The sequence below is a fragment of the Nansenia antarctica genome, assembly GCF_963989245.1.
Source record: "Nansenia antarctica genome assembly, chromosome: 1".
In the NCBI taxonomy this organism is placed as follows: Eukaryota; Metazoa; Chordata; class Actinopteri; order Argentiniformes; family Microstomatidae; genus Nansenia; species Nansenia antarctica.
The window spans coordinates 62,747,195-62,765,639 of NC_137674.1; the positions used below are offsets into that span (position 1 = coordinate 62,747,195).

The following is an 18,445-nucleotide window of genomic DNA, read 5'->3' on the forward strand; positions in this document are numbered from 1 at the left end:
GGTGTAACCAGGCCAGGCCAGTACGGCTCAGCTTGGGTTAGATCTGTAGTGTGGTGTAAATGAATGTCTACTCGACCGTCTCTAGGGTTAGAGAGGGAGATGTAATAAGGGGTTTTATCCAGTAGGGGTTGGTCTAGTAATTTCATCCTTGTCACAGTGCACCTGACCCTGGCCTTGAATGCAACCCATGCTTACACCAGTGCCCATGCTTACACCAGTCCTACTTTTTTAAATCCATGTGAGGGACTAGTATACAAGTGTACACTTCAGAGGGTGTAGTAAAGGGATGTAGGGTTTGTGGTAGCTCCTGATTGGCTGATCTGTGTTCCGCAGCCGTGAGGAACACTGCAACACGTGGGTCTTCCCTGACTGGATCCCCACGGAGAAGGGCTGGCACTTCCTGTCACAAAGGTAGACATGTTGTTACGCTTTATTACCGTAATTACAATCAAATGGAAACATTCCAAACATTTTTTTTTTTTCATTCTGGTCAATCCAAGAAACAAGGTGTTATACCTTTTATGTTTGCTGTATTTACATTTGATTAAGTTAAGCTTGGATACATTCATTCAATCAATCATTCAGAGTTGACAACAAATATTTTGTAGTGTGATTTCACCCCCAGTGAGGAGGAGGAGAAATACCTTCCTTATGTTTATTGCTCTGTTTTAAATGAATGAATGAATGAATGAATGAATGAATAAATGAATGAATAAATTGTTTAATGATGCACTTTAGGGGTAGTGGTGGCCTAGTGGATAGTGAGTTGGACTGGTGATCAGAAGGTTATGAGTTGAAATCCCACCTGGGAACACCACCACTGGTGAACAGAAGGTGATGAGTTGAAATCCCACCTGGGAACTCCACCACTAGTGTGCCCTTGAGTAAGGCACTTAGCCCTAAATTACTCCAGGGCGACTGTCCCTGTAATATCTAATTGCAAGTCGCTTTGGATAAAGGCATCTGCTAAATGTTTGAAATGTAAAGAAATGTTACGATAAAGTTTGATTTGTTTTAACTTGTATGGTTGTCGTCGTCCCCCCCCCCCCCAGTGAGTCAGAGAAGTACCTCCCCCAGGAGGAGGTGTCACAAGGCTTCATGGTGTCCCGAGAGGGCCTCAAAGAGGAGGACTCTCCTCTACACAGACTGAAGAGGTCAGTGTGCACACTGTACTGTACTGATGTTGTTGACCCCTCAGAGAGGATTGACTTCACCTTTCACAGAGCTGAATGCTCACTTGAGATCTGTGTGCGTAACCTTTCACAGCAACAACACGAAACGTTGAGTCCATGAGAGATTTCGCGCCGAACACTTGAGTAATGCGCACAGATAAAGAAGTCAGGATTGAGCCCCTTCAATCGAACTCAGTGCAGATAGTCATTACAATATTCATCACTCTGAGGCTTTCTCATTGATATTGAGAAGATAAGAGGGTTTGAAGTTTCAGTGTTGTTAGTCAGGTTTGTTATATAATTTCGTGGGAATTTTTTGGGGATTTGCTAATCTATACGTTTTTGGAAAGGGCATTGTATGAGGAATCAGAAAATATATGTTTCCATTTGCACAGATGTCTGAAAGGCGGCCATCTTGGCATTTAAGAAATGGCCGCCATAATACACACGTTTTGTAATATCTTGGCTTCTAAATAAGCTAGAACATTTTAACTGCTAAACCTACATTTTCAGGGTCAAGGAATCCAATGGTTGTAGTTACAAAGCTATTTTTTGTATTTTTTTTTTTTTATATCATCACATAAAAATGTGTAACTTATACTTTAAGAAATTGTCGTTTTTCTATTACTTCCATACGTGAGTCCACAGACCACAGTATGATCACGACAACCTCCTGCATTAGATAGTCTCGATGTTATGATTTAAACTTTTGTTGGCTTTTTGGGGGGATTTGCTAATCTATACATTTTTGGATGTTATGGCAACAGCCAGCAACCAGTAAGGCAATACAGAGGCAGGTAAATCTTTAGCCTAATGGCATATTTAATGATCTTCTTTCGGCGTATGGGTAGTTGTTTTCCTCTCCACTCCACCATGCTCGGGGCCGAGGGGCTACCCTTTTACCACCCCGAGACCTGGTTGAGGGGCTCACCCGGGCTATATTTCTGGACACCCCTCCAGAAGCCACGTCATCGTCTCGTCATCTAGTACCGACAGAACATGCATCCCGTTGGGTGGGTGGTACACCGGGCAATCCAGGATAACATGGTCTGCGGTTTGGTCCTCTGCGCCACACTCGCACGACGCATTTGGGGCCAAGCCCCATCTGTGCATTGATGAGCGGAAACGCCCGATGCCGGTCCGGAGACGATTGAGCCTCACCCAGGATAGCCTTGGCAAGTCCATCCCGAGGGGCTCAGGGCCGGCGACTGGGATATGGTCGCGGAGTTTGGAGGTGTTTGCCTCCCACTCCGCGCGCCACATATAATCCGCCCATCCTGCCGCACTGATGTTAAGATCTCTGCATTGCTGCCTGAGATCCTGTGCGGCAGGCACAAATGGGTGTCTCGACTTGAGACGCCGGGAGGGCTCCGCTGTTATAGTGAGCCTATCGTGGAGCAGATGGTTATTAAGCTCCACGGCCCGGCAGGCGAGACGTGCTGTGGCTCCCATGCGGCGGAGGCCTGCGGGCTGGATGCCTGCTAGGATGGGAAGGTTGTCCACGGGGGTAGGACGCAGGCATCCTGTCACAAACCGCAAGGCTTCGTTTATAGGCGAGTCGATGAGGCGGGTGTGGGCACTGCGACACCATACTGGGGCGCAGTATTCACTAGTTGAATAAAGGAGGGCTAGGGCTGCCGTGTGCAAGGTCTTTGCGCCGGCGCCCCAGCCTGAGCCAACCAGTCGCCTCATCAACGCCACACGAGCTGTTAACTTCTTGCGCAGTGACTCGAGGTGCCGGCGAAACGTGAGCGTCCTGTCCAATGTCACGCCGAGATAGATTGGCTCAGCGGAACATGGCAGGGGAGTTCCATCTAGGTATACTCTAAGCTCACACCTGTTGTTAAGGTGGAAGACAGCCGACACCGTCTTTGCCTCGCTAAGCTTCAATCTCCATTTCCGGAAGTATGCCACTAGTGTCTGCATGTCCTGGCTCAGAATCCCCTCCACAGACTGCCAATTTCCAGCAGAGTACACCACTGCGAGGTCGTCTGCGTAGGCGTACTTCCGCGAGAGTGTGTTGGGCAGGTCATAGGTGTAGATATTATAGAGGAGGGGGGCCAGGACCGATCCCTGAGGGACGCCGTTCTTAAGGCGTCGAAGCCTGCTTAGCTGTCCGCAACCGGTGGTAAGGGTAAAGCTGCGGTTACGGATGAGCTCCATGATCATTCTGACCATGTGCCTGTCCGGCAGCAGGCGGAGCAGCTTGCAGGTGAGGCCGCGATGCCATACGGTATCGTAGGCAGCCGTCAGGTCTATAAAGACGGCCCCGTCTCGAGGATCTTGAAGGGGATGCATAACAGAGAGATGGGACGGTAACTCTTACGGTCCCCTTCAGGCTTATTCGGTTTAGGGATCGCAACAACTAGGGCTCTTCGCCAGATTTTGGGGATCTTGAGTTGGCGCAAACAGGAAGTGAGGAACGCTCTCAGGCAGGACTTCAAGGCGGGTGCGGCATGGAGAATAAGCTCCGTATATCATATTTAATGATAAAAATAGGGAATGAAACAAAATAAATGAATGGGAGGAATGTGGGGAGTGTATGGTGTGCTGGTTGTTCTGTTTGTGGGATGTGTATTTACTCTATGTGTAATGACAGGCGGGTTGTGTCTCTTGACTATGTATAAGCGTTTATGCTATGTGTGATGTGATATGTGAATGGCGAGTCCAATGCGTGCCCATGTGAGCTGGGCTGTTAGATTAGTTCATCATCATCACTTTCGTGCGTCACAGCTTGGGAATCGTCATCGTTCTGGCACTGGCTGCTGCACATAAGTTCTTAGCTCTGCATGAACATCTGCCAGAAGAACAGTCAGTTTTGCATTTGCATTGTACCATTCTCAATGATGGACTTTGGGGCTGGGAGGACGTCTGTGGTTGTTGGTTTAAGCATGCCATCCTCATGTTTGGAGTACCAATTTTGCAGGGGATCCAATTAGCCTATGGATCCTGCAGAGCAATGGCTGCCTGTGCCCATATACTTTTTTTTTTTAAGAAGAATACAAAAAAATGCTTTGTAACTCCAACCATTGGATTCATTGACCCTGAAAATGTAGGTTTAGCAGTTAAAATCAATGTTCTAGCTTATTTAGAAGCCAAGATATTACAAAACGTGTGTATTATGGTGGCCATTTGTAAATGCCAAGATGGCCGCCTTTCAGACATCTGTGCAAATGGAAACATATATTTTCTGATTCCTCATACAATGCCCTTTCCAAAAATGTATAGATTAGCAAATCCCCAAAAAATTCCCACGAAAGTTTAAATTGAAACATAGTGAACCTGACTATGTAGTGCTTATTGGTTTACAAGAGAGAGAGAGAGAGAGAGAGAGAGAGAGAGAGAGAGAGAGAGAGAGAGAGAGAGAGAGAGAGAGAGAGAGAGAGAGAGAGAGAGAGAGTTGGTTAAGCTGGTTGTGTCTGACTTGAAAAGCTAGCAAAACATTTGTTAAAAATCACTCACTCTTCACCTGCTCTGCTCCCAATTGTGATCTCTCTTTGAATCAAAAATGTGACTGCAGCTGGTGAAAGCGGGAAGAAGTCGGCAACCAACCATCAAAACTTTTATTCTGAAAAATGTAAGTAGATTTCAACGTTGTTGAAAATCAATGACACATCGCAATGGAATGGATTCAGTGAGTAATCCCCACTCCTGTCTATAACACTACTTTACATAGTTAGCAGGCTCACAAAAGAAGTTGACCACAGAGTGTGTCATTGATTTTCAACAAACGTTGAAAATATTATAATTTTTCTGAATAAAAGTCAGAAAAATGTGATCGGCTGCCGACTTGTTCCCGGTTTCACCAGCTGCTGAGATGAGATCTTTCATTCACTCATGTCATTTCTGAAACGCCCTCGCCAGGTTTGAGGGTTTGCAGGCCCATGCTGAACGGTGGGACATGGTGTTCTACACGGGCGGTCCCGTCTGGGCCATGGACTGGTGCACCTGCCCCAACGGTGCCGACACCAAAGAGTACGCTGCCATCTACTGTCACAAGGGTCTGGACGACCAGCACATGATGAACCAGACCTACTCCGGACCTGGCCTCATACAGATCTGGGACCTGGGAACTCTAGAATACAACACCAGGTAAGACTCTAAACATGTTGCCTCGTACAGATCTGGGACCTGGGAACTCAAGAATACAACACCAGGTAAGACTCTAAACATGTTGCCTCATACAGATCTGGGACCTGGGAACTCTAATCACAGCGCAACAAACTAGACAAGATTGGTCTAAGAGACCAGAGAGCCAGGGCTAGGGTATTTCTGTAGAATATTTTTGGGTTTCACTCTCTCTCTAACTTACCTTTTCTCTACCTACCTGTCCCTCTCATATCCCTCCTTCTTCTCCATCTCTGCCTCTGGTTCTCTCTCTCTCTTTCTCTCTCTCTCCCTTTCTTCCCCTCTGCCACTCTCTCTCTCACTCCGTCTCTCTTTCTCCATCTCTCCCAGACCCCAGTCCTCCCCAGTGCTAGCCTATGGCGTGGCCCAGGATAGAGGATGTGTTTGGTGCCTGAAGTGGTGTCCTGGAGGAGCCTGGGAGCTACCCACTACGAGGAGGAAGGTAGGAGCACCACACACACACACACACACACACACACACACACACGATTGCTTGTGATCTTATATGTCTCTCTCTCTCTCTCTCTCTCTCTCTCTCTCTCTCTCTCTCCACCTCTCCATCTCCATCTCTCCATCTCTGCCCCTCAGGCTCCTCTCATGCCCAGACTGGGTCTTCTGGCTGTCTCCACGTCAGACGGCCAGATCACCATCTACAGTCTACCTCACCCTGATGCTCTGCAGGCTCACAGGAGGCGCTCGGCTACAGGTGAGACTCTCTTAGATCTGTCACCCCTCACTCTCCTTTGACAATGCATGGCGGTGGAAGAAATATGTATCGGAAGAAGTGTTTGATATCATTCCTCATTCCATTCCATGTATTTACAATGAAGCCCGTCCTCCGATTTTTTACCTCCACCAGCCTCCGCTGGTGGGTGGGTTGTTTTAACCTCACAGCACTCAGTCGAACAGGTATATTTCAGGTATATAACAGGTATATTTCATTCAGCCTTTTAGGTTGACAACTAAACTTTCATCTAATTCTAAGAACGTATAACATCTTTGGCTGCAGTTTATGTTTTGCATCAGAAGGGGGCAACATAGCCATTCATAAGCCAGAAGTTGGTCTTGGTTTATGCAGTTGTTCAGGGATGGGGCTAATTTGCCAGGTCCTAAAAAAAACTGTGACCAGTTTTCAGTTATATATATTTCTTTCTTAGATACTGAGTAGTCATACAAACGTAATAAATATCAGGTTTATCAAGTTTACAGTACTCATGTTGTTGTCCCCCACGATTAATGTAGTGCCCCACATTGTGTGAATTGGTGACAATTATTCAAACGTACAACCGAAAAGCTACCAGAATGTGTAGTGCTTATTTAATTACTTAGTTTTGCTTCTTTCAGACAATTGTGTTTAGTTGAAGGCAGTCCACGGATTTGTAGTAGACTGAAAAGTCACCAGAGGTTGTAGTGTAGCTTATCTGATTAATTTTCAAGGATTTGACCGTTTTATTTGAAAACAGTCAATTGGCCAAAAGTTGTGGTCTGAGATGCACTCTCCTCTGCATGCTGGATGATCTTTAGCCCCATCGTCACAAGATGAATGTGACCTTGATCTTTATGGCAAGACGCGTCTTTCACCATAGCTTTGTGAAAAAAACCTGGGCCAATCTGTCATTTCATATATGCCACATCTGTATGGCAAGATGCATCATTCACCCAACTTCCTTCGAAATTGTCCAGGGGGTGTTGGGAGATAAAGGGATTAAAGAAATGAAACATAACATCTTTCATCATTTTAATTTTAGGAGAATATATAGGCTAAGGCCTATAAAGTAAGAAACAAAATACCAATCCGTAACAGAGCCCACAGAATTTGATCTGAACCGCCCAACCCGATCTAAATATTATTTTTTATTGACCCGACTCTGCCCGATCCTTGGGTAAATGGGCCGACCCACGCATTACTATTTTGAAGTGTCTGCAAGGTGTTTTGGGCCTATTTCCAGAATTAATGGAATCCAATGGAGCCCAAAAGACAACTCTGTATCTAAGGAAACAAAATACGTAAATAAAAACTGTCTGGGCTAATCAACTATACCCAAGGTTAGGGCCAAACCAGGAAAAAAAAGGTGGAACAACCCTTTAAATTAATCATATCATCATTTATAATAATTCATTTACAATTGCATTATATCTTATAGGTATTATATCTTATATCTCTATAGAGACCTAATGGTGTTAACATGATCCCCAATAACTCTCACAGTGAAGAGTGTATCAGTATTTGTGTTTCAATGCCTCTCCCTATACAGTTGTGTCCCTCTTCCTCCACCTCTCCTTATCTCTCCTCTTCTCTCCTCTCCTCCCTCTATCATATCTGTCATCTAGGGAATAGACCCTTTCCCCCCTCCACATTATGGACTCCCTGCCCTAAACGCTGCTTATCTGTGTGTGTGTGTGTGTGTGTGTGTGTGTGTGTGTGTGTGTGTGTATACATTAGGGCTGTAACGGTACACGTATTCGTACTGAACATTTTCTGTACGGGTCCTTTGGTTTGGTTTGCATGTGTACCGAATGAATGCAGCATTCTTTTACTCACTGCACTTTTTTGTGTTGAAATAATCTCAGCCAGTACGCATGCGCACACGCCACAGAGAGATAGCAGTCGTTATAGCGAACGCAGATAAACTAGAGCTTGAAGTTCCTACAGCTTCCCTTAAATCTTCTGTTTGGGAGAATTACGGTTTCTCAGTTACCTACAATGAGGCGGTATCACCCGAATGTGAACATCACAGGTACAAGAAAAAGCAGAGTGAAGTGCAAACCCAGCTAAGGCATTTAAGCAGTCTCTCGCTAACAATTCAGACCGGGCTAAAGCAATAACAAACGGCATAGGTGTTTTTATAGCAGCGGACCATACTCCATTCCAGGTTTTAAACACATGTTGAAAGTAATCGAGCCTCATTACGTTGTTTCCTCTCGTCGGCATTTCAGCCAGCAAATCATACCTGCCCTTTATAAACAAGCACAAACTACAGTTGTTCACGACTTATCCAAGGCATCTGCTCTCACTCTCACAACCTATGGGTGGACATCTATCCATCTATCTATCTATCTATCTATCTATCTATCTATCTATCCATCTATCTATCTATCTATCTATCTATCGATCGATATGTTTTTGAATTTTTACCCAGCCGCAACAAAAACCGGACAGCGACTTGAAAACCGCAAACCAAAATGTTTGTGTACCATTACACTCCTAATGTATATACATACGCGTGTGTGTGTGTGTGTATGTGGACATGTGCTAATTTGACCCATTCATCTATGCATCAGAGAAAACAAGAGCACAATGCAGGAGAAGGAGGAGGGAATAGAAGTGTTGGAATGAGAGATCAAGCGGGGGAGAGAGGGAGCAGGGAAAGAAAAAGTAAGAGAGGATTGCTTGCCTGCAGTTGTCCTTCATAAACTTAGCTCTCTAAACACATTCGCCCCCCCCCCCACACACACACACACGTATCGGAGTGTGATGTGTGATGCTGTCCACAAGGCAATAACCCCCTTTACTGTGCCAATAGACATGTACTCAATACCAGTATCAAACTCTGCATTACAACAACAACAAGTGCATTTATCATGCGTTTTATGACGCATTGATCAGGAGGCAGTGATTAATCATACACACAGAGCCTCCCGGGTTCAGGGATGACAGGACTGAACACACAACATTATTCTGGTGATGATGTCTCACCACAGTCACTGGAGCTCAGGAGGTGATGGGCGTACAGCGACGACAAACATGAAGGATGGTGAACTGACAGTGGTAGGGAAGGTTTGAAGTCCTAGCAGGCTAAGGGATGTAATAAATGCAATTTTGTATAGCTATTTAAATGCTGTGCTATTTTTCCAACCAGATCTGCTGTCAGATGACAGGCTACTGGCCTGTAGTGCAGACTAATGTATTACAGTTTTTCTCTATGGCTTCCACGTATTTTCTGAAAGCTTAGCTCATTTTCTCTTAACTCTTAACACAAATCCGAAAACTCACACACAAAACCCTAAACTTCACAAATCTCTTGCAAAAGCCAACACTGCATTCAAAATAATGTTATGTCTTCTCAAAATTTAATTTTTGCGTCAAATGACACACACACACCATCAAATTAATAGACACTTGTAAGAACCAATTGAACACCGATGTGCTCAATGGAAAACACTATGATCAGCGGAAAACAGTACTATGATAAGATTATCAGTAGGCCTTTAGCATTTTCAGTGTTACACTACATATGTACAGTAGCCTGTTATAAACTGTTATGTTTTCATACTCAAATATAAAATACACAAATTCAAGAATAGAATGTTTTTTTTTTATTCTGAAATACTGTACACATCTTGGACAGTTGGATTTGTAAAGTGTTCTTCATACAGAACAAACAATAGAAAAAAGAAAATAAGCTTTCTGCATATACTGTAAAGAAAAAGAAAATGAGGCTGCATCCAGCCTTTTGTTTCTGTCTGGCCACAGGACCTCATCAACATCACAGGCAGTGTTCTCGCTGACCTAGCATCGGAAAGTATCGCCTGGCATGACACATCCAGACCTGATATGCTTCAGTAGCTACAGTGGGGAAAATAAGTATTTGATCCCCTGCCGATTTTGTAAGTTTGCCCAATTACAAAGAAATTAACGGTCTAATAGGATTAGTGAGAGACTGAATATCAACAAAAAAATCCAGAAAAACACAGTATATAAAAGTTATAAATTGATTTGCATTTGATCGAGGGAAATAAGTATTTGATCCCCTAGCAAAACATGACTTAGAACTTGGTTGAGAAACCCTTGTTGGCAAGCACAGAAGTCAGACGTTTCTTGTAATTGGTTTGCGCACATCTCAGGTGGGATTTTGGTCCAGTCCTCTTTGCAGATCCTCTCCAAATCTTTAAGGTTTCGAGGTTGTCGCTTGGCAACTCAAAGCTTCAGCTCCCTCCACAGATTTTCTATAGGATTAAAGTCTGGAGACTGGCTAGGCCACTTCATGACCCTAATGTGCATCTTCTTCAGCCACTGTTGCATTGTCGTGCTGGAAGACCCATCAAATCATCACACACAAAGTGATGAGATGGGCACTATTGTAGGGGCCAAGGGTTGAATGGTGATAGAGGACGACTTGGCGATTTATAGCTGCTCACATGGTGATGTTCCCCCCTTGCTGGCCAGGAACCTCAACAATATCATGCTGGCCGATGACGTTCCTTCCCTGTTGCCGTCCTTTTTGCGAGGTTGAAACCCACTTCATCAACGTGGTCAAAGGGACCCAAATCTCATCAGAGGCAATTGCTCTCCTAGGTCGTAGTCTTGGTTGTCCTCTTGCTCTTGCACGTCCTTCTCCTCCTCTGACTCTCACACCTCTTGCTCTACCTTTCTCTGCAAAGTTGGCATCCATTGTTCTCCAACACAGCAGAGCTCTCCTTTTATTGCTAAAGCTATGAATTCAAAAGCAATAGGTGTTTGCCCATATGAGGAGTGTGATTGTGTGATTGGTGGTTTGAGTTTAGCATTCTGAATGGTAGTGTTTTACAGACAAGCGATCTTATCAAGGAAGACTGTGCCAAATGTAGAGAATTGTGTTTAGTGTTTTGTTAACTGTGCGGTTTAGAACTGCAAAATGAGTGAAAAGCAGGAAATGTGTTTGTATTTCTGTAGAATAGGTGTGAGATAAGGCACACGAGTTTCAGGTTTTAGTTATTGTGTCTCACGTTCAGATGTTAGTGTGAAAGCGACAGAGAGAAAAACTGTATCAGGCTCCTCAGTCTTGGCGGCAGGGCTATAGACCCTGTGGAGACAGGGCGCGTAAGACGGGCTAATGTTAATGCATGGAATGGAATACTCCTCTGATTTCTACCTCCACCAGCCTACCCTAGTAAATACCCTGTGGATTGTGTATATACAGTATACGGTTTATTCTGGCATGTCCCAGGAAATGCCGGTATAAACCGTTTTCCCACATGTACCGTAACATATATACTATATATGCCATTTAGCTGAGGATTTTATCCAAAGCGACTTACATAACAGTGAGTGCATACATTTTTCAGCATTATATGGTCCTAGTGGGAATCCCAACCTAAGCATTGTTAGCCCCCTGCTCTACCAACTGAGCCACAGAGGACCATATTAAAATCAACAGCTTATGGAAACCATGTTTAACTGTTCCATCCGTCATTAGCACAAGATGCCCACGTCCCACCTAGTCAACACTCTTTGAAGGATACACTAGTGCACAGTCTAATTTGATTAGGCCAGTCGTAGGAAAAGGGAAGAAAATGACCCATTTCAACAGAACACACACATTAGAACACATGCTCCCTCTCACTCTCTCTCTCACCTATTCTCATACACACACACACACACACACACACACACACACACACACACACACACACACACACACAGCTGTATCGCTTGGCTCATCAGTTCCCATTAGACCGCTCCAGTAGTGCTGTGTCTGGTCTGTGGATTGGCCAGTCAGTGACCTAGCGTTGTGGATCCTCTGTGTTAAATAGACCCCATTGTACCGTTGGAGTCTCTGCCTCATTCCTCAGGAGCAGGCCACAGGCGGGCTCCACACACACACACACACACACACACACACACACACACACACACACACACACACACACACACACAGCTCTCCACACACACACAGCTCTCCACACACACACACACACACACACAGCTCTCCACACACACACACACAGCTCTCCACACACACACACACATACACACACACACACACACACACACACACACACACACACACACACACACACACACCATGCTCGGGGAGATAAGAGAAGCACAACAGAGTGAGAAGCTGATTCATGGTCTTGATGGTTCTTTTGTCTAGTGTCAGGCTCTTACTGTTTAAAGCTGTTCTCTCTCTCTCTCTATCTTCCACTCGATCGATCAGAGTCCTCTGACCTAAAGGTTTCAGGTCTGTCTAAACTCTGCTTTAAGTGTTTGTCAGCCCCGTAGGTGACAAACGAGAGCTGACGCGATCAGGACTCATGGAGCTTTTCACAGAAAAGAACAGAGCGTTTTTGTTTGAGTCAGATTAGTTTATGTTACTGAAGTTTTGAACACCATTGTTTGTTTGTGTTGTTGTTGTTTTTGAATAAACGTTTATTTTTTTCTTGTACTTTTTTGTACCTCAGTTGTTTTTCATAGTTTCATGTCCTCTCCAACCCACTTTATGTTGGTCATGCATCATTGTATCTAGTTTCATAGCAGACTCTCTCACCCACTTTTTAGCTCATAGCATTTGGATGAAAAGATGGCAGCAAAGAAAGAAAAGAAGTGAAATGTTTAGAGTAGTGGAAGATTGCACTGAGGCTCCGGTACATTGGGAGGCAACACTCAGCCCCTAACTAGCCCATGTACCCTGCCAAGAACAGACTGTGGGCGCTTGCCTGGGTCACTAAACTGAACCGTACACCCTTCAACAAACACACAGACAAACTCACACACACACACACACACACATACACATGTGTACACTTGACCTAAGTATTGCAAGTATTGGTTCGGAGCCTGAAAAGTTGGCAGCAAGAACCAGAAAATAGTGGTTCTCAAGCGGGAACCAAAACGTAGAACAGTCACGTCGTCAGTGGGTATGTCATATTCTAGGCTGTGAAGACTATCAAGAAGGAAGGAGACAAAATGTAATCTAATCTAAATCTAATCATTAGTGATCAACAAAAATGATCATCATCAATTATCATCATTCTCTCTATCTTCCTCACATGCTCAGCAAACGTGCACACGCACATTTCATAAGCCATTTCTATTCTACTAATCTTGCAGCTGGCGAGTAAGAGAATGTGTTTATTTCAGATACTGAAATAAAGAAGATATTATCCTCATTTACAGTGAAGTAGCTGCCATCTAGTTGTGACATGTTTGTTTATCCCACCATCTCTGTGAACATGGCTTCTTGTTGTTGCTGCATGCGGGCCAGGTGCACCACCACTTGGCCTAGCGGTGAGCCGGTGCCGACTCTCCACTACTGTGCCCGACGTTGGGCGCCAGATGAAACAGACTGGCCGTTGCCCGTTTATTGTGCTGGCAGATTCGGGTGTGCTGGCAAATTCTTGGAGTCAAAGTCTTTTAACTAATAATAATAACAACACAGAGGCTGTGCCTCGGCTCTCTGGCTCTCTCCCTTTCGGGACCCGCGTGGCCGTCTGTACGTCGCATATTCAGTCTCTCGAACGGATTTTTCCACCTCGTTCACTGTCCCGGGGGAACAAACACACACAGGTTAAAAAGACCATTTGGGATGATGATTCTGATTGACGCACCTGTGTCAATCAGCTCCCCCACATCTACTTTTAGCCATGGCACCAGAGAACTAGAGAAGACAGGGGAGTTATGCCTTCTCACAGGCTGCTAGAAAACACCCTGTCGCAACTGAATGAAATTATGCTTACTAGAAACCCTGTTCTGTTGTGAGACGTGCCTCTCTGCAAGCAGTGAAAGGGTCAAGGGTCGAAAATGGGCAGGCAGTGAGTGTTCATCGGCTGAGGACTGTTTGGGACAGATAATTATAAATAGCTTTTGTCACCCGTAACAGGACATGGAAAAGGAGGAGAGAGAGAGAGAGAGAGAGAGAGAGAGAGAGGGATATGAGAGAGAGAGAGAGAGGGATATGAGAGAGAGAGAGAGAGAGAGAGAGAGAGAGAGAGAGAGAGAGAGATGAGAGAGAGGGATATGAGAGGGACAGGAGTGTTGTTTTGCTCAATGGAGATAATTTACTGCCTTGTTTCCATCAGACAAGGATCTATAATTGAAATGACAAAAAAGATGCATCGCCGCTACGCTGTTGTTAGTGTTTGAAGCTATGAATTTCAGCCTACTAGCTGACACGCCTCTTCCACTTCCACGGCCCTGTCAATCCCAGAGACCTTAGTCAGCCCACTAAGGAGTGGGTGGAACGGGAGTGGTTTGGGGGTGTTTGTGGGGGTAGGGGTCAGGAGTGGGTGGGTGGGGGAGGGAGGGGGGACGGGAGGGCAGCATAGGAGGAGGTGGGGGCCAGTCAGGCGGGATGCTGTATCGACCCTATCGACCTCCTGGGTTGGAGGGGGGGGGGGGGGGTGCAGGAAGAACTGCACTCAGAAAGGAGAGGAAAAGAGGCACAAGGACTAGAAATCCTCCAGAGCCATAACAGTACCACGAGACACCCAGCCATAGAAATAGAGCTCATAGAATGCACATACAGTATATCTCCTCCAAACCATTGCAATTTGCTTGGTACACCACAAGATGGCCGACATTGATTACCGCTCTTATCAATTCTGATTAAAATCTCAGACGGGCCTCCGTCGTGAATCACCCCCATTAGTGGCCCTGTTGATAGACAGACAGGTGCAGAATCCTATCAGAGCCCTGTGTCTGAGGAGGACCCAGAAACCTGGACCCGCCCAGTGGAGCAGACTGGTTCTCTGGGTTTTGGGTCCTGGTTCTCTGGGTCTGGTTCTCTGGGTCTGGTTCTCTGGGTCTGGTTCTCTGGTTCTGGGTCCTGGGTCCTGGGTCCTGGGTCTGGTTCTCTGGTTCTGGGTCCTGGGTCCTGGGTCTCTGGGTCCTGGTTCCTGGGTCTGGTTTTGGGTCCTACGTCCCAAGTCTCCACCCTTTGTAATCTGAAGTCTCCACTCCTGCACACATCCTCTTATGGATTTCAAGCCATATGATGGATGATTGAACACCGGCTCTTACTCCAGTGCTATGCTTTTGCAAAATGCATGTACACTGCACCCTTCAGGGACAAAGTGTGGAGGATAGGGATGATAGCTGGTGTGGGCCCAGCAGAGAAGACGAATAAGGGTCTGACTGGATGCCAGACGAGGGATCAGACTCTGTCTTCTGTCTGCTATCTGCCTCCTGCCAGCGCGGAGAAGCGACTAGTGTTCAGACGGACAAATAGTCCTAGCCGCGTCGTCTTTGTGATTGAACGGGCCTCTCCGCCTGGCGGTGCCGGCGTCACGGAGCTGACAGTTGGAACTGAGGTCCTGGCAGCGAGCCCGGTCTTCTCCGCTCCACACACACGCACATGCACACACACACACACACACACACACACACACGCACATGCACATGCACACGCACGCACACACAAACACACGCATACAAACACACGCACACATACACTCTCTAAATGAAGAACAGAGTCACACACTCCAAATGCAATCTAAACAATAATAGCCTTATGGTGCAGTCAGACAGGGACAGACACCTGAGGCATCACACGCCCTCTTCTCTAAAGCCAGTCACACACACACACACACACACACACACACTCACACACTCACGCACACACACACACACACACACACACACATACAGACACACACACACACACACACACACACATACAGACACTTACACACACATACAGACACAGACACACACACACACACACACACACACACACACAGACAGTGGGACTGATGGCCTTTACACTCCATCCTGCAGACACACCACTTAAACACCAGGCTGGCTGTGTGTGTGTGTGCGTGCGTGCGTGTGTGTGTCCGTGTGTGTATGCAGTGTGTGTGTGTCTGTCTGTCTGTCTGTCTGTGCGTGCCTGCCATGAACTCTGGTTTGTTTAATTGACTCCAGTAATAAACATGGTCATGTATTGAGTTATAATCTTCCCATCAATAATCATAGAGAGTTAATAAAGACTATTTATGTGTTTCCCAATAGGAGGAGCCAGCCAAGCACCGCTGATATGCCAGGTAAGCTAATATCTGCTCTCCCTCCCTCCCTCTCTCTCTCTCTCTCTCTCTCTCTCTCTCTCTCTCTCTCTCTCTCTCTCTCTCTCTCTCTCTCTCTCTCTCTCAGCCCAATCCCAATTCACCCCTACGGCTCCGTTTTCACCCCTTGGCTCCCTTTTGTGCATTCGTGTGTAGAGTAGGGGTGTCCCAATTCTTGTTTTCATGTAGGGGTAGGGCCAAGAGGTGGGGCTTTCTACGCCTCTGTTTGAAGATTTTTCACGACCAGACTCCGTTCGTAGCCATGGCCCTACGTTCCAGAATGCCTTGCGAATCATCTACAGAAATCTGATCACTATAGGCAATGCAGAAGACAACCACAAATGTAATTTCTTTTTCTTTGTTAATAAAGATTTGAAAAATGTGGATAACCATCGTATTATCTTAGTTTAATGTAATTTCGATGTATTATAGAACTTTTCTTTTCTTTAAGCGTAACAAAAGAAAAATCGCTATTTATGCCAAGTGTTCATGCCGGTGTCTAGCTGTGTGTAGCGATCTAATGTTACATGTGGCTGAGTTGTGCATGATAGTCCCACATTTTGTCATATTTCCCCCCTTTGATGGCATATGATGCCCGAAATTGTACGAAAGTTCAGGCGCTTAGTTATTGTACTTGTTACCACTCCTCTAATATCAGTGCAGACTGGCAGGGTAGGAGCAGGGTTGTTACCACTCCTCTAATATCAGACTGGCAGGGTAGGAGCAGGGTTGTTACCCCTCCTCTAATATCAGACTGGCAGGGGAGGAGCAGGGTTGTTACCACTCCTCTAATATCAGACTGGCAGGGTAGGAGCAGGGTTGTTACCACTCCTCTAATATCAGACTGGCAGGGTAGGAGCAGGGTTGTTACCACTCCTCTAATATCAGACTGGCAGGGGAGGAGCAGGGTTGTTACCACTCCTCTAATATCAGACTGGCAGGGTAGGAGCAGGGTTGTTACCACTCCTCTAATACCAGACTGGCAGGGGAGGAGCAGGGTTGTTACTGCTCCTCTAATACCAGACTGGCAGGGTAGGAGCAGGTTTGCTAGCCTACAGAGCACCGCTATTCTGTCATGAACTGGCCTGGTAATGAAATATTGTTCTTTTTTATTTTAAGACTTTTTTGATCGATTGATAGGATGAAACTTAAGTTGTGAATGAATCGCGAGCGTCCATGCTTTTGACGCTCCTTGTGGCTCTGTTCCGAGGGCTCGGCTCCAAAGTGAGTGGCATTCCAAAACGAGTCGTAGGGGTAGGAAAGAGAAACGGGATTGGGCCTCTCTCTCTCTCCCTCCCTCCTTTCCTGTCTTTCTCTACTCCCCCTCTCTCTTTCTCTCTCCCTGTCTATCTCTTCCCTCCATCCCTCCCCCCTGTCTGTCTGTCCCTCGCTCTGATGGTCAGACTCCAACTCTAACTGAAAGTGTTTGAATTAGCTGTCAACCCTCAACTCTGAACATGATAAACTACTGTCTCCCCACAGAGAACAGGCTTTATTAGAAAGTCTTCACAAGTGATGGGTGTCTTACTGATCTTAACAGTACAGTTCTGCCTTCTATTTGAGCAAGGAAATTGAAACTGTTTCACTAGCGGTTTCTGTAGTTTCTGTAGAGTGAAAAATATGCCAACCAGACCCCATGGTTTAGTGGTTTGGTTGTCTTCAAGTGCCATTAACCACATCTTGTGTATGTTTGTTCTGTCTGTCTGCTTGTCTGCCTGTTTGTCTGTCTGTCTGTCCGTCTGTCCGTCCGTCTGTTGGTCTGTGCAGGCCCAGGCCGTGATCACCCTGAGGTTGGGTTCCTTCAAGTCGGACCATGATGATAAGAGTGGCCAGGTGCTCTCTATGGACTGGCTGCCTATCAAACCACACCACCTCATGGCTGCTGGCTTCTACGACGGTAAGACTAGAATAACCAGGTCCACATGTTGATGCGGCCCAACATCTACAACAGGTCTTATCACACTCAAACCAAAATCTGTGGTTCCAGGATACGTTCCATTTGAGCACTAGCCCTGCCCAGGACATTTATGAATGAATGAATGAATGGTCTTTATTGTCATTAATATAGTACAGGTACCATACAACGAAATTTGGGAGGGGGGGCTCCCCTGGTGCTAGGAAAAAAAATACTAAAAACAAGAAGGGAAAAGAGCTGGTTTACATAAATAAAGGCTATATACACTATCCACTATACTATACTATACAAATAAAACACTGTGCTGTACTCTATGCTATGCTATACATATCCTAACATTTCCTATCTCTGAACCTTATGTACACGAGGGTTGTCATATTGCACATAGTGTTATTGCACATTCATTTAAAGTGTCGCAGTTTACAGGTTTGAAATGTTCACAGTTGTGTTTCAGTATTGCACTTGTTTA

General features: G+C 45.7%; 1 protein-coding gene across 1 annotated transcript in view; it reads left to right on the forward strand.

Moving 5' to 3' along the window:
* Positions 1-18,445, forward strand: part of gtf3c2 (general transcription factor IIIC, polypeptide 2, beta) — a gene marked incomplete at its 5' end in the record, with an annotated part of 38,561 nt that overhangs the window by 1,944 nt on the left and 18,172 nt on the right. Inside the window, 7 exons of the mRNA XM_080524738.1 lie at positions 334-411; positions 1,053-1,154; positions 5,037-5,264; positions 5,631-5,742; positions 5,889-6,006; positions 16,012-16,043; positions 17,829-17,958. Of these exons, the coding sequence (XP_080380864.1) occupies positions 334-411; positions 1,053-1,154; positions 5,037-5,264; positions 5,631-5,742; positions 5,889-6,006; positions 16,012-16,043; positions 17,829-17,958 (800 nt within the window). The remainder of the gene's footprint in view (positions 1-333; positions 412-1,052; positions 1,155-5,036; positions 5,265-5,630; positions 5,743-5,888; positions 6,007-16,011; positions 16,044-17,828; positions 17,959-18,445) is intronic.